This window comes from Sarcophilus harrisii, chromosome 3, assembly GCF_902635505.1.
Source record: "Sarcophilus harrisii chromosome 3, mSarHar1.11, whole genome shotgun sequence".
In the NCBI taxonomy this organism is placed as follows: Eukaryota; Metazoa; Chordata; class Mammalia; order Dasyuromorphia; family Dasyuridae; genus Sarcophilus; species Sarcophilus harrisii.
Genome location: NC_045428.1, coordinates 562,216,763 through 562,232,852, shown reverse-complemented (window position 1 = coordinate 562,232,852; position 16,090 = coordinate 562,216,763). Strand labels below are relative to the sequence as shown.

The following is a 16,090-nucleotide window of genomic DNA, read 5'->3' as shown; positions in this document are numbered from 1 at the left end:
ACCCATTAAAATATAAATCAAATCTATTACAAACACTAATGAATCCAATCCAATCCAGTCACACATTCTTCTAACTCTGTATTGTTTTTCTGTTTCCCCATGAGGGCTCTAAACTGACTGAGGGTAGAAATCTCATATTCTACTTTTCAAACATCCCTACCCCCTGTCCAGGACAGGGCTTCTTACAAAGGAAGCAAATAATTTGATTCTTGGAAGGGTTTAATGAATTAGCTAATGGTGCAATAGAAGTAGGGAAAGAGTCCGAGATGGAGAATCCCTGGGAGAATTTGGACAAATATGGAAGTATGTTTAAAATGATTATACATGTATAACCTGTATCAGATTGATTGCTGTCTTGGGGAGGGGGGAGCCAAGGGAGGGAGGGAGAAAAAATTTATAATGCAAAATCTTACAAACATGAATGTTGAATAGCTCAATGGTGCAGTGGATAGAGCACTTGGGCTTAAATCTGGCCTTAGACAAGTGATCTGTCCTAGCTGTGTGACCCTAGGTAAGTCACTTAACCCCAGCAGTCTTGGGGGAAAAAAAAGAATGTTGAAAACTATCTTTACATGTAATTGGAGAAACAAAATACTGCTGAGAAAAAATAAAATGAGTGAGGGTAGCTAGGTGGTGCAGTGGATGGAGCAACAACCCTGAAGTCAGGAGGACCTGAGTTCAAATCTAGCTTCAGACACTTAAAACTTTCCTAGCTATGTGACCCTGGGCAAGTCACTTAACCCCAATTGCTTTGCAAAAAAAAAAAAAAAAATGAATTTAAAAAAAGGATAATTTTGATTGTTCTTTCATGTGACAGCCCCTCAAGCAACAGGGTACATGATTTTGTATCTCCTAAGTCTTCCTTGCTTCAGGCATTTTGCTCCACCAATTTTTTAGTCTTTAGGGGAGCTGGGGAATTGAGCAGTAATTGAGACTGGTCTCAGTAAAGACCAGCCCTCCTCCTGGGCTCAGGAGGAGGTAAGCTGGAGCTGTGAAAGAAAAGAGGAGGAGGAGGAGAAAAATGAAGAGAAGGAGGAGGAAAGGAAAGAGGAGGAGGAGGAAGAAAAGGAGGAGGAAAAGGAAGAGGAAGAGAAGAGTTGGAGTTGTGGAAGAGAAGGAGGAAGAGAAAGAGGAGAAGGAAGGGAGGAGAGTTGGAGTTGTGAAAGAGAAAAGCAGGAGAAGGAAGAGGAAGAAAAGAAAAAGGAGAAGGAAGAAGAAGAAAAGGAGGAAAAGGAGAAGGAAGAGGGAGAGGAGAAGATTTGGAGTTGTGGAAGAGAAAGAGGAGGAGCAGGAAAAGAAGGAGGAGGAGGAGGAAATTTGGAGCTGTGAAAAAGAAGAGAAGGAGGAAAAGGAGAGGAAAAGGAAGAAAAGAAGGAGGAGGAGGAGGAAATTTGGAACTGTGAAAGAGAAGAGGAGGAGGAGAACTGGAGCTATGGATTGGAGGCGGAGGGTACCCTCAGCTCTCAGGGAGGGGGAGAGGAGCAGAGCAGGGCACAGGCCCTTGGGGAGCGGAAGGAGGGGGGGTTGGGGCTGGAGAGGGCCAAGGGCAGAGCAGACTCCCCCCTCCTGGGTGGGGGCGGGGGGAGAGCTGGGGCTCGGGAAGGGGAGCGAGGCTGGCTCAGCTGTCGGGAGGCTCAGATGGGCAGTCAGCCTCCCCTTCTCCGAGACCCTCCCCTCCAGGCCCGACCGGGCTGCCATCGCCAGACTTCCCCGGCGAAGCTAGGGCCCATGGGGCTGTGCAGGGAGGGCCCCCACCCCACCCCACCCCGGCTTGTCTGCCGCGGGGCCGGGAGGCTGCCAGCCCCGGCCCGGGCCCCCTCTCTCCGCCGCCGAGACAGCCTGCGCGGCCCCTCCCCACTAGGGCCACTGGGCAGGACTTAAAAGAGTTCAGTTTTTAACAATCCCGTTCAACAAGTGCTTATTAAGGGAATATCATGGCTCAGGGAGGATAAAATATATACATGCAATGGTCCCTGCCCTCGAGGGGCTTATAATCAAACTGGGCAAACATTTATTAAGCTCCCTCTGTATGCTACATCCCACTCTACAATGGGGGTATAAAGATGAAAACTGACAGAATCCCGGCCTGGGAGAGTTTATGGTCTAAGGGCCGGGGTGTATGGGGTGTTCAGGGAGGTAGCCCCTCCTTCTCAGGGCTGCTCCATTTATTTTCGGTGCCCTCCTTTCATCCTCTCACCTGTGGCTCACCTGTAGCATGCAGGCAGCTCCACCTGGAAAAAGTGTCTCAGCAGGTGGGCTGACGAGGGTTGAGGATAAGCTTCTGCTGAGTTAGGGGGATGTCTCCCCAAACACGGGAAGACGCCCTCCCCACCATGGGTGGCTGAGAACAGTTGTCCCCAAGGCCACGAAGGTGGCCCATGCAGACCTAGGAAGCACTTGGAGGTTGCCAAGGTCACCCGCTCCCTCTCATTGCCGCTCACCTTGGCCTTTGTCCTGCCGCTGGACTTGGACCACTCTGGAACAGAGTGAGACCCACCATTTTGTGCAATGGGCCTCTCTTCAATGGACCCACACGTCAAGACACCCCCCAAGATGTCACTGGTCCTTTCTGAAAAAAGGAAGGGGCAGGAGGAGACTCTCCATAAATGGGGATGCTACAAGGAGGAATATGAACAAAGGAAAACAGTGAGAAATCCCGAGGATGGGTCACATTTATTAAACATTGACTATGAGCAATAGGGTGGAGATATACCTATGATTGGAGACAAAGTTCCTGCCCTCGCAGGGCTTACAAATGGAAGGGGGAATAAAAGGAGTACCTAATAAAGAGAAGATTATATAGATATATTATAAAATTATACTGATTATATAGAATTATATCTAATTCTATAGATTATATTATATAGAATTATATAGAAAACTGCATAGAAAAGCTCTGACATGGTTTGAGGTGGGAAATACTTTACAATTGGAGTAATTAGGGAAGACTTCATGGAGAAAAAGAAGAGTTTTAATAGCTAGAGATGTGAGTATGTTGGGAATGGGCTGAGAAGACTATCCAAGGTCTGGGGGACATTCATACATTCATTGACCTATTAAATATTACATACCTACTAGGTGCAAGGTTCTATGCTAGGCCCTATGGGAGGATGTGGACCCTGTGTCCAAAAAAGGTAATTGAACCAATAAGATTTATATTCTGGGTTCACCCAAGGAATCAGAAAAAACTCTGTGAGCCTGTGAATGTGTAAGATGGTAGAGAAAGCTTCCAATGGATGTGAGTAGAGGGCTCCAAAATCTCTTTCACCTCTATATCTTTGATCCTTTTCACACAGAATAAGTGAAGAGAAGGGAAGGGCAAGAACTGATTCTTGCTGTCTCTGATCTTCAGTTACCTCATCCATAAAATGGGGGTGACTACTGCCCGCTTCACAGACTTGTTGGGAGGAAAGTGCCTGGTAGAGATTAAGTGCTATAAAATCTTAAGTTTTCCTTCTAGGAGAGAGGAATCAAGTGAGCCATGATACCCACAGGACTTGGGGTTGGTGGGAGGAGACCAGCTTGTCTGAAGGGGCCCACTCATTGGTATCAGTGAACAGTAAGATAGAAAAGGACCAGAAGGAGACAGCCAGCAGCGATGGGATAACGGCGATCTTGAGACAGTGTGACTTGTAGTCTGTCGTTAGCTTCTTCTAAAAGCTTTTAACCTTTTGTTACTACGCTTTTAAGCTTGACAGCCTGATGCTTTAACAATTCATTCATTCATCCGTCCGTCCAGCTACCATCTCTCCTTCCCTCCATCCATTCATTCATTTATTCATTCTCTCTCTCATCAGTCCCCAAATAATCACCACATGTCTAAGGTACAACAAACAGGGCATCAAACAGAAAGGCAAACTTTAAAACATTCAGATGGTTCTTTGTTGTCCTTAATGTGGGGATTACAATCAAGGATGCAGAGTCCAAACCCTCCCTGAGGGACCCATCCTTTTAAATTACTCTTTTCTAAATCTTTCCACATTTGCCAGAGAATGGCATGCTGAAGCCTTCCTCAATTTATTTTCCCCTTCTCTCTCTCTCTCTCTCTCTCTCTCTCTCTCTCTCTCTCTCTCTGGCCTTTTATAAATACAAATGTTTTTAATTTTGGGAAATTCTGCCCTTTATGGATTTCTTTTTGATCTCCTACATTAACTGTATGAGATACAGTGGAAAAGGCCCCCAAATTCCCAGTGGTCAGTGGGACACATGGGGTCTTATAACCCTTGCCCGGACCATACAAAAGTCTCATCTCCAGCATTGCAGAAGGAATCCTACAGACTCAAGATTCTGTGGGGACACAGCTCTGCCATTAATTAGCCAAATAAAATAGATTCACTTCTCTGAAACTCAGTTTTCCCATGGGTAAAATGGGAATGAAAATATTTGCACTGCCTTCTGAATATGAGAAAGAAGGTAGGAGGAGAGTTCTTTGTAAACCTTTAAGATCTATAGAAATGTGAGCTATTATTCACTCATTCATTCAATTGCATTTTATTAAACATTCATTCATTCGGCATCAATTTATTACACAAAATACCATGCTTACAATGATAAAGAGCAGTGAAGAAGCAAGCATAGGGTATTATATTCAAGTATAATAGGTAGTTTGAATAAGTGGAGGTTTATAGACTCAAATGAGGAAACGATCATAGGATCACAGAGTTCGGAAACAAAAAGGGACTTAAAACAGGGAATGCTAGAACATGGACTATCAGAGCCGGGAGGGCCCTTAGAACCCAGGAGGTCAGAGCCGGGAGGGCCCTTAGAACAGAGAATTTCAGAACTGGGGAGGGCCTTAGAACACAAAATGTCGGTGCTGGAAGGGCCCTTAAAAGTCTATTATCCCAGTGTCCAATTTTTACCTAGTTCATATATATATATATTTGCTGAGGGAACTGGGGTTAAGTAACTTGCCCAAGGTCACACAGCCAGGACATGTTAAGTGTCTGAGGCCAGATTTGAACTCAGGTCCTCCTGACTTCAGGGCTGGGGCTCTAGCCCCTATATTTTAGAGGAGGAAGCTGAGGTCCAGCAATGTGAAAAGTTCTTAAGATCCTACATCTTCCCTTTCGGGACTCGCCTTCCCATGAGTCTTGCACTGGCCAGGTGACTACCAAGGCTGAGCAGGTACCAAAGCTTCCAGGGCTCTGGGTCAGAAGGGAGGTCTCTGCTGGCTGAGTGAAATGGAGTGTTTCCCTCTGATCTCCTGGGGTTCCTGACTGAGCCCGGGGACCAAGCCTTGCTGTGAGCTGGCTATCTCCTTTCTCCTCCTGGGGAAGATGGAGAATGCAGCCTGGTCCACGCTGCACTGGACCACTTCCAGGCAAAGCCTTGTTGAGGTGGCCCCTGTGTCGCCTTGATTGCTCAATATATTTTGGGGGCTTGGGCTCGGCCTTCTTGGTGGGAGTCTGTCTGGCCCAGGAGATGTGGGGTTCCCAGCTGCCCCTGCCTGAAAGAAAACAGGCCCTGTAACTTCAGAGAGACCTCGAGCTCAGGGCTGCTCCCCAGGGGGAGAGTGATGCCGTTTTCCCAATTTAGTAATTGATTCCACATGGTCTTTGACTAAAGGCAGGACTGAGGAAAACTTGGCAGGGAGGAAAGGGGGTGGGGTGGGGGACCATGTCCTAGGAGCACAGGCTCTCAGGCAGAAAGATCACTGGAAGTCGTTGAGTTCAAGCCCCTCATTTCAGAGAAAACAGGGTTCAGAAAAGGGGCCTGAGACACGTGGGGTGGGTGGAAGAACGGGATTTGAACCTGCTTCTGCCTCGGTTTTCAATGTTTCTTAAAAAACAGAAGGGGCAGGCAGGGATTGAGGGACAGAGGGGAGAATTCTCTCTTCTTCTGGAATCCCAGGGGTCCCTGCTTCATTATGGGGAAGGGGCAGGAGCTCTGCAACTCGACTCCCATTTGTCAGCCTGCACAAAGTGAGAGGCCCACAGACTGGCTACTGGGGGAAGGACAGAATTAAAGGAGCTGATGGTCCCGCCATTACCAAGACAGGAAAAAAAAAACCCTAATTCACAGTGAACACCTACAAAAGGCATAGGAAGAAGGCCCCTCAGCAGAGGCTTGACTGCCAGCTGGGGGCATTCTGGCCACAATGATTCTGGAGGCGGATGGAACCCTAGGCCTTCTTTTTAAAGCTCAAAGGTTAGTCTAGGAAAGATGTCCTCAAAGCCCACTCAAGACTGAGGGAAGGAGGGGGCAGCTAGGTGGTGAGCCTTGGTTCAAATCTGGCTTCAGACACAGCTGTGTGATCTTGGGCAAATCCCTCACCCCCTTCCCCCTAAAAAGAAAAAAATCAAGGAAGGAAAAAAATCATTTCTTTGGTAGGACAAAGGCTTCCTGGAGGTGACATTCAGGTTGGGTTTTAGAGTCCACATGCATTAACTTATTAAGCATTTATATATAATTTGTTAAGCATGTGCTAGGCCCTGTGCTACTATAAACCAGCAGAAAGGAAAGACAAGGAGTTTGGGTCATTGACTGAGAGTTAGAAGGCCCTCCCAGATTGTCTTGCCCAATTCCTTGTTTTCCATATAATTAACCCAGTCCTAGAGAGGTTAAATGAGTTTGCCCCATAATTGGCCTTCCCGCCAAGAAGCTCTGAGTTCTGGTCCCAAGTATGACTCATACTGTGTCCCAGCTAACCTCTATTTCTTTTTGGGGGGAAAGCACTTGGGGTTAAAGGACTTGCCTGGGGTCACACAGCTGGGAATTATGAAGTATCTCAGGCTGGATCCGAACTGTTCCCACTGCACCACTTAGCTGCCTTCTGTGTCCCAGATTCTGAAACTGAGTCACGGCCCCATGTGGGGTCTCAGAACTGAATGTGGGGGTTGCGCAGGGATGATTTATGATCCGAAAACACTTGATTCATATACCTGTATGCCCAGGGCCAAGTCATTTCTCGGGTAGAGAGAAGTCTTGGCTAGAAAAAGTTTCAGAAGCCCTGCTCTGAGTGACCCTGGTAAAGCACATGGCAGAGAAGGCGCCGACCTCCGCTAGTGCCCAGTGCTCCTGTTCTTCATAAAATCACTGCTCTGACCCTTGTTTTGGGTCACCCAGGTGGCTTGATTAGAATCCGGGACTCTACCCACTGTACCTCATCATCTCCAAGGATGGCAGGATTTGATTCCAGGACTGGGAGGGCAGGAAGAACACGCCTAGGATGGGATAAAGGCTGAATAAGGTCACAGAGATGGGAAAGTCTGGGGCAGGACTGAGCCGTGGGAAATGGCTTCGTAGAATTTCCTGACCTGCTCAGCTCTTCCATAGCACTTTATTATCTTAGTATACACACACATACACACCTATGTATTATATACACATACATGCACATGCATACACACATGTACACATCCTTACATTACACATACACATGCATACATACAATCCCTATATATTATGTTTATGTAAACATAAAAGGCTGCAGCATGGATTATCTGATGGGGAAGAGGAGGAAATAAAGTGGGCAAGTTTGGGCGGCCCCCCTTTATGGAGGGGAGTCTTCTCTGACCCTCGGGCCAATGGGTTTAGACGTTATTTGGCAGGGGCTCCAGAACAATCAAAGGATTTCCAAAGAGAAGAGCTGTGAGTAAGGAAGATTCAACCTTGGGCATGTTAGGGATGGGGGACCCCAGCCCCATAAACAGGAGAAGGGGGGATGGTCAGGGGCAGCCGTTCCATTGGGCGGTGGGGTGGGGTAGGAACTGACTACAAAATGGTTGGCGAGTGTGCAAATTAAATTAAAATTAAATGTGGATCAAGGGTCAAGAAACCCAGGGCTTGAGAAATGCCAGCGAGAGCACTTAGTGGATGGGTGACCTGGAACTCGCTTCCCTGCTGCAGACTTGGAGTTTCCTCCTCTGTGAGGTCCAGACTACACTCCAAGGTCCGGTTCCATCCTGCTACCCTGTGCTTTTAGGGGACGGTCCAAAGGCCTGGGATCTTTCTCCCCAGTTCTGCTTTCTTTATGTGGTCACCCCAAGGCGGGCTCCCATTTCTGCAGAGTTTCATAGATTACCCAGGGAGAAAGTGCAAATTCTTTGTGGCCACTATAGAGATTCATGTTTTGCTTTTGCATTTTACAAGGTCCAAAGGGGAAATGACTTGCCCTCTCCTGCACATGCACACAAATCAGCCGGGGTTGGAGCTAGGATTTGAACCCAAGCCTTGAGTTCAAATCCAGATCTTCTGAACAGATTCTTCAAAGTCCGAGGCCCTTAGGGGTAGGCAAGGGATGAATGGAGAGAAGTATCTCAGGAACAGAGCTAGGGCTGAAGGAACTCACCCCACGCAGTGCTTTTACTCTGCAGACCCCACGAAGGTTCATGGCTTGCCTTGGCCACAGAGCCACTAAGTGGAAAAGGTAAGATTTGACCCTGGAGCCCACTTGTTCCTGAGCCTTCCCTCCCTGAGAGAGGCTGCTTTGGGAGGTCCTGGGGCGTCTCCCGGGGAGGCTAGATTTGCTGGGCACGAGGAAGAGTTGTCGGGGAAAGGTGGGACCAGATGCCCGCCGAGGTCCCCTGGGGCTCTGAGAATCTCCTTTTGTGATTTCCTCGGAGTGGCTGGTCTCCTCCCCAAAGCAGGGGGCAACCCCCTTGTACCTAACTGGAAAACCTTCATGGATTGTTTGGTTGGCGAGAATCCCGGAGCCTACTTTGGCTGGTCATTGGGTAACAGACGGGGAAGAAGGGAACAAGCATTTATTAAGCACCTACTGTATTCAAGGGACTGTGCTAAATGCTTTACAGATATAATCTCATTTGATCCCCGCAACAACCTTTTGAGGAAAGGTGTAGGATTATTCCCATTTTATAGTTGAGGAGACTTGTCCAGGATCACAAAGCTCAGAAATTTGAGTAAGAAACGTCTGACTTTGCCCGGCATTCTGTCCTCTGCACCACCTGGGTGACCCAGCAGACTCGTGATCCACCACAGGGCCTGAACCCAGAGCTTTTCCAAGTGGAAAAGTCCTGCCAGCCCAGCGAGGTCAGCCACCCTCCCAATAACGGTGAAACGGCTTTTCACTTTGCTGAGGGTGGGGAGATACTGCAATGCGGTCACCAGGGGGAGCTCCAACAGCGTCACCTTGCCAATGAGCCCAGGACAAGGGAGAAGGCCAGACAGCCCCAGAACCAAGAGGGACCTGCCCGGGACCCACCCTCAGCTTCTTAAAAGGGGCCAAACTAGGCCAGGCCAGCACTCGGAACCGGAACCGCACTGAATCACACCAGCAGCTCTGGACAGAACCTCCTAACCCGGAGCATCAGAACCGGGAGAACCCGGGAAGTCAGAGCTGGGAGAGCCCTTAGAACCCAGGATGTCAGAGCCGGGAGGGCCCTTAGAACCCGGGATGTCAGAGCCGGGAGGGCCCTTAGAACCCGGGAGGTCAGAGCAGGGAGGGCCCTTAGAACCCGGGAGGTCAGAGCCGGGAGGGCCCTTAGAACCCGGGATGTCAGAGCCGGGAGGGCCCTTAGAACCCGGGAGGTCAGAGCAGGGAGGGCCCTTAGAACCCAGGAGGTCAGAGCCAGGAGGGCCCTTAGAACCCGGGATGTCAGAGCCGGGAGGGCCCTTAGAACAGGGGATGTCAGCGCTGGTGGAGTCCCAGGCAATCTTTTTCATGCTCTCATTTTACCAATATGGAAGCCTAGGTGTCCCCAGGTTTTGGGGTTCTCATTCCGTTTCTCCTCCCCTGACTCCCAGTGGCTGCCCTCAGACACAGACGCACGCAGCCCCAGGTAGAAGTCCTTTATTTCAATTACAAAAGTGCCACAATGAAAGCTACAGTAGCACAAAAAATAACAATAAAAAATAAGATCCCCTTCCCCCAGTTCCCACATCCATCCACACTGGCAGACAAGCCGGCCCGAGCCCCCGGGGCAGGCTCCCTCCCAGAGCACCCCCTGACCACCGGCTCCACGCCCTGGAGCAGTCTCCTGCCTCAGTCTCCAGCAGAAGCCCTGGCAGCCCCCGCCCTGAGCAGAGGCTCCTGATCTTTCCCTCTTTCTTTGCCTCCCCTCCCCCAGCCCCACACAGCATGTGGAAACAATCAGGACCTTCCACATTCCTCTGAAGGATTACCCAGCCCCGATCACTTCCAGCTGGGATACCAGGATGCCCTTCGCCCTAAAACTCCTGAGAACTGAGACAAATGGGTGAGGGGAGAAGGGGGAGGGAAAGAAAGAAGGAGGGGAGAAAAAGGGGAAAAGGAGGAGGGAAAGAAAGGAGGGAAGAAAAAGGGAGAAAGGGGAGAGAAAGAGCAAAGGGAAGGAATCCATGGAGAGATGGGAAAAGAGGAAGGAGAGAAGAGGGGAAGGGGGGAAGGTAAGACATTGGCTAGTTGGGTTATTGAAGGGGGGCTGGAGAAAGGGAGAAGACTTTTTTGGAACTGGGTCTGGGTCAGCTAGTTGGGGCTTCTGCCTTAAAAATCTTTCCTGCCTTCTTTCCTCCTCCCCAACAGACCCCAAAGTTGTATAGAAATGGCCGGCTCCGTGGGGAGTCCCCAGGGCTGGGGCCACAGATTTTTGCCCAGCTTAGGGGGTGGCCAGGACATGACTGGCTTTGGGGAGGGAGTGGGAGCCCACGCGGCCCAGAGCTGAGCCAAAGAGAGACACACAACAGACAGAACAGGCTGTGCTGGCCCTCCTTGGGGAGCTTGGTCTTTTGGGGACCCAGCTGGTTCCTGGGGCAGTTGACCCTCAGGACCTGGGGCAGGGGCTCAGTGGACAGTCAGGGAGTTGGTCCAAATACAGAGGGAGGAGGAAGAGGGAGAGGGAGGGGGGAGAGAGACACACAGAGAGACAGTGATGGAGAGACAGACAGACAGACAGGAAGGAGAGACTGTGTGTGTGGGGGGGAGGGCCTTGACAGCCACTCAGACACTTGGTGGGAATCCTTTGTGGAAGAAGGGGTTCTCCTCAGGGCAGAGCCCCATATAAGGCACTAGAGAAGGTTCGGCCAAGAGGGGAGTAAGGACGTGACTGAGGGTGAGGAACCAGGCCACACTCAGGGGCAGGAACCCCAAACCCTAGCGTCCACAGCACAAAGCTTGGGGAGCAGCAGGGGGGATGCAGCCTAGAGCCTCCAGGGCCCAAGAGATCACTTCGGGCCCGTGGAGAGTGTGGGGTCAGTCGAGGACAAAGGCTCGGGGCCCTGGGGTGCTTGGGACACAGAGGCCCTCTACTTTCAGCATCTTCAGGCAGATGTAGCCCAGCAGGGGGACGGACTAGCTGGGCTGGGCCTGGGGTTGACCAAAATGGTGGAGCTTGGGCTATGTGAGGGTGAGCGAGTGTCAGCAGTGGGTACATATCAGTCAAACACTAAAAAGGAAAAAAAACCAGGGCGGGGAAGGCAGCCCAGGCTCTGAGACCGCGGCCGTCCCTTTCTGAGGGGGCCCGGAGATGGGTGGTCCCCCTGCCCAGCCCCTCCCCCTCTAAATTCCCTTTAAAAAGTGGAGCACAAGTGGACGGGATTTCCTTCCTTCCTCCCATCCCCTTCTGGGAGACAGACCCCGTGCTCACTGGCTGAGGCGATCACTGGCTGGGGGCCTCAGGACTGAGTGCCAAGAAGGTGCCAGAGAGCGATTCTGCCTTCTCTAGTCGCTTCTCCCGACCTGCCCTCTTCTTCTCTACTTAAGGGGGCTCCCGGGAGACCCGAGAAGGAAGTCCGACAATTAGTCTGAGAGTCTCAGGATGCCCCCAGCCCCCGGGCTCGAGCTCTGCACTACCGGCCCCTGCCTCAGCTCGGCAGCCAGCGACAGGCCAGAAAAGGGTCACTACTGTGGGGTTTCCCTTGTCCACAGGTTATTTTTAAAAACATAATAAATATACCAATCCTTTCTTTAAAAAAAAAAAAAAAAAAAAGTGTTTTAAATGCATTTCTCCCTGAAGATTTCCAGTGTATTCCACAATGTTCCAAAACAAATTTCCCCAAAATAGAGATTTTTAAAGCACTTAACACGGTGGTGTTTGTGGGTGTATCCGTCGTGACCCAGCCCGGGTGGGACAAGTAACAGCTCCCTGGCCCTGTCCCCCGAGCAGCCGGACAGACCCACAAACACCCGTCATGGCCATTGCGAGAATTGCTCCCAAGGGATTGTGATTACAGGGGTTTTCACAGTGGATCCAATCTCTGGTTGGCACCGAAAGCCCAAGGTTGGGGACCCCTTCACAAGGGGAGCTCTTCCACATTGGGGAGGAGGGCCGGGGCAGGACAGACGGGTGCAGCTGCCTCCTTCCCTCCCCCCCAGGGTCTCTGTCCTGCCCGGCCTTCCCACCTGCCTTCGCCTCTACCAGACTTCACACTTCCGATGGGGGTTCATGGGGGAGCCGGGGGCACACTGGAAGTGCTCTGAGAACTCCCTGGAGTTGGAGACGGTGCCGATGACTCGGAAGCGGGAGGGGCTGTGGGGGTCTGTGATGAGGCCTTCGTGGGAGCTCTCGGGAGTCCGGACCGAGCACCAGACCTGCATGGGGGAGAACGGGGGAGGGAGGTGAAGGCGGCTGGACTGTAGGAGCAGAACACCCCTGGTCCTGCTCCGGAGTCTCAGGGGGGCGAGCGGCAGACAGAGCCATTGCGCGTTCTGGGTCGGAATCCCAGCTCTGCTTTTTACTGCCCAGGTGACTCTGGGTCACTTGCTTACTCTGGGATCATCAGTGTCTCTGGAACTTAAGGTTCCTTCTGAGCTCTAAGATCTAAATGATCGATTAGTTCTTGACAACATTCTCTTGTATATGTTAAATGAAATGTATCACAGACTATAGGAAATCTGTAAAATGGGGATAACATCACTGTGAAAGAAAATTATGATTTTTATAAATATTCGATATATAAGTAATGACTACATTAATAATCTAGGTTTTTCAGTTAACATTTCCTCAGCAGACTGACTTGGGAGTCAGTCTTATAGTGCAGCTTGAAATGATCAATTCTTGACAACTTTCTCCAGTATATCTTAAGTAAAATGAATCAAAGACATCAGAACCTATTCCCATCACAGAACTCTGGTCCTGTCCCCCTCACCAACTAATGACCCCCAGAATTTGAAACAATTCCCACAGGACTGGAAAACACCCACCTCATGGGCTTGTCATGGGAAACCACTAAAGCCCTGAAAATGATTGTGTTGTAATCCAGCTTCTGATTGCTGTACGGCATCTCTGCCTCGGTCTCCTGCCCAGGGGGGTCTCTACTTTGCAAAGACATTCCTCCCTCTGAAAGCGATTAATTAACCTGGCGACTTGATCTCTAAAACCTGTTTCTAGGCTCGCTTTGTGCGGCTCCAACTATTTACAGTTTAGAGAGCCATATGGCAAAATTCTGTTAAATTCCAGGGTTTTCGTGAGGACAAAGCGAGATATTTGTAAAGCCCTGGGCAGACCCGATTCACACAAATGCTAGCGATGATCACAGATGATGGACGGGACCATCCAAACAGACTGTGAGGGTGGGTCTGGGTACAGTGTAGTCTACCTGAGAATCTGCTCTGGATTAATTAATAATTAATATTCATATTAATAACTAACATAATTAACTTTCATTAAGGTTTGCAAAGAGTTTTACAAACATTATCTCATTTGATCCTTACAACAACCCTGGGAAGAAGGTGCTGTTATTCACATTTTACAGATGAGGAAACTGAGGCAGCCAGACATCAACTGACATCTCTGGGGAAGAATTTGAATTCTCCTGACTCAAATTTAGCACCCTGACGCCTTCCAGGGTTTCCGTGGCCCCCGCTCTGCTCACTCTCCCTACTGCTAGATCTCAGGGGTCGCAATGATTGTGTTTGGCAGATAACTTGCTCGAGATGGTCTCGTAATGGGCAGACCAGAGGACCCACCTGAGCAAATCCAAGAAAGAAGAGCTGGTTGTTGGTGAGACCCAGTGTTGGCAATGTCTCCTCCTCTCCATTCTTCTTCACCCAGTTCTGATAGGCCTGTGGGGGACAAAGAAGCAATTAGAAGCACTCAGAGGTTGCAAGGGCTGAGAGACTTTGGGGGACCCCAGCCCAGCCTGTGAAAAAGTGGGTTCATTCACTCATTCATTCATCAAACGTTTAGTAAGCTCCTACTAACAAGGGCCAAGTGCTGGGCATGCAAAGGTGGAAACCAGCAATCTCTGCCTATGATGTGCTTACATGCTACTATTAATTAATCACTCAACAAGCACCAATGGCTTACCATGTGGTAGATATTGGGAAAACACATTCAAAAATGTCATCCTGGCCTATGTTCCCTATATCTAAACCAATTTTTTTTTATTCCATCCTATATACATGTTTTTCTTCTCTTTACTCATGCCTTAATTCAGGACTTCTAGACCAGAAGTATTAATATCTTGGCTTAATAGTATTTTTTTCCAGTTAATAATAAAAATAGTTTTCGAGGGGCAGCTAGGTGGCACAGTGGATAGAGCACCTGAAGTCAGGAAGACCTGAGCTCAAATCTGACCTCAGACACTTAATACTTCCTAGCTGTGTGACCCTGGGCAAGTCACTTAACCCCAATTGCCTCAGCAAAAAACAAAAACAAAAAATTAGTTTTCAACATTCATTTTCTCCCCCTCCACTTAATTTTTTCCCCAATTAATGTAAAGATAGTTTTCAACATTTATTTTCATTTGTAAAATTCTCCCTTCCCCAAAACAGCAAGCAATCTGATATAGGTTATACATGTACAATCATTTTAAACATATTTCCATATTTATCATTTGTGAAAGAAAACTCAGAACAAAAGGGAAAAATCATGAGAAAGAAAAAATAAACCAAAAAAGAGTGAAAATAGTAAACCCTGATCTGCATTTAGTCTTCAGAGTTCTTTCTCTGGATGTGAATGGCACGTTCCATAACAAGTGTACTGGAATTTCAACATTCACTTTTTTTTTTTTGGCACTGTGAGGCAATTGCATTAAACGACTTGCCAGAGTCACACAGCTGGTAAGTGTTAAATGATCTGAGGCTGGATTTGAACTGATTCCAGGGCCCAGTGTTCTATCTACTTTCACCATCTATCTGCCCCACAATGTTCACTTTTATAAGCTTCTAAATTCCAATTTTTTTCTCCTTCATTCCTCTCTTCCTTACCCCCTTCCCAAGATGGCAAGCAATTTAACAGAAGTTATACTTGTACAATCTTACTAAACACAGTTATCAATATCTCTGTTGCTCTTGAGGGCTTCAAATATGGTCATGATACTCAGAATCAGATTAAAATGTAATTGGGGAAATATTCTATAAAATAAATGAAAATACAATAAAACTCAAATAGAAATACATTTCAAAACTAATTTACTATGTACCTTATGTACAGGGATTCTTATGCATGGATTAGTGGCCCCTTTTTTATTTGTTTGATACTACTGCTTTAGACTTTTAAAAAATAGGTTTTGTTTTTCTGAGTTTGAAAAATATCAAGAAACATCGATGTTTCTAAATAAAAGAAGAATAGAAAAAAGAATTGTATATGAAACCATATTATGGTTTCATATGGAAATTCAATGGAAATTATGTGTCATAAATTCAATACTTCAATTTCAAAGTTGTCCTGCTTAAGTGTGTTCCCCTCTGAACCCTATTCTGTCTCCTTTTAGGGCTTCTTTATATGATTCCTTGATGCTCTTTTCTTACTTTTGCTCTTTTTTTGGGCACTACTACTATTAGCCTTTACAACTCACAACTGCTTCAATTAAAAAAAAAAAAATCAACTCTCACAATGAATGAGTACAATCAATCAAAATAAATCCATCCAAAAATGTGTGTTTCTTGTATTGGATATGAGGCAAAAGGGAGCCCGTGAATGTTCCAAGCAGAGGAGAAAACCCCATTAGACCTATAGCTTAGGAAGATTTTTTTTCCCTTTCTCTTTCATTTCCCTCTCCTCCTTTTCCTCCTATTTTTTCACTCCTTTGCTGCCTCTTCTGATTATTTATTATTCATGAAATCCTCACGGAAATCCCTTAGATCTCCAGGGGCCTCTACTAGTAACTTCTAAGCCCATCAGGTAGGGAAAGAAAGGACCAATGCATGTTAACACTTGCTTTTCAGCCCTGTTTATTTGGGCCTTTCTGGCCAGTCTGCTCACCCTGC

The 16,090-nt window shown here is 48.2% G+C and overlaps 1 protein-coding gene across 5 annotated transcripts in view; it reads right to left on the bottom strand.

The window, feature by feature from the left end:
• Window positions 1-9,738: 9,738 nt before the first annotated feature.
• The window catches only part of ECE1 (endothelin converting enzyme 1), a 173,768-nt gene continuing 167,416 nt past the window's right edge, over window positions 9,739-16,090 (bottom strand). For all 5 annotated transcript variants that reach the window (XM_031962676.1, XM_031962680.1, XM_031962678.1 and 2 more), the window contains 2 exons: window positions 13,847-13,942; window positions 9,739-12,469 (listed from right to left, as the gene is read on the bottom strand). In XM_031962676.1, the coding sequence (XP_031818536.1) occupies window positions 12,293-12,469; window positions 13,847-13,942 (273 nt within the window). In that variant the 3' untranslated portion in view covers window positions 9,739-12,292. The remainder of the gene's footprint in view (window positions 12,470-13,846; window positions 13,943-16,090) is intronic.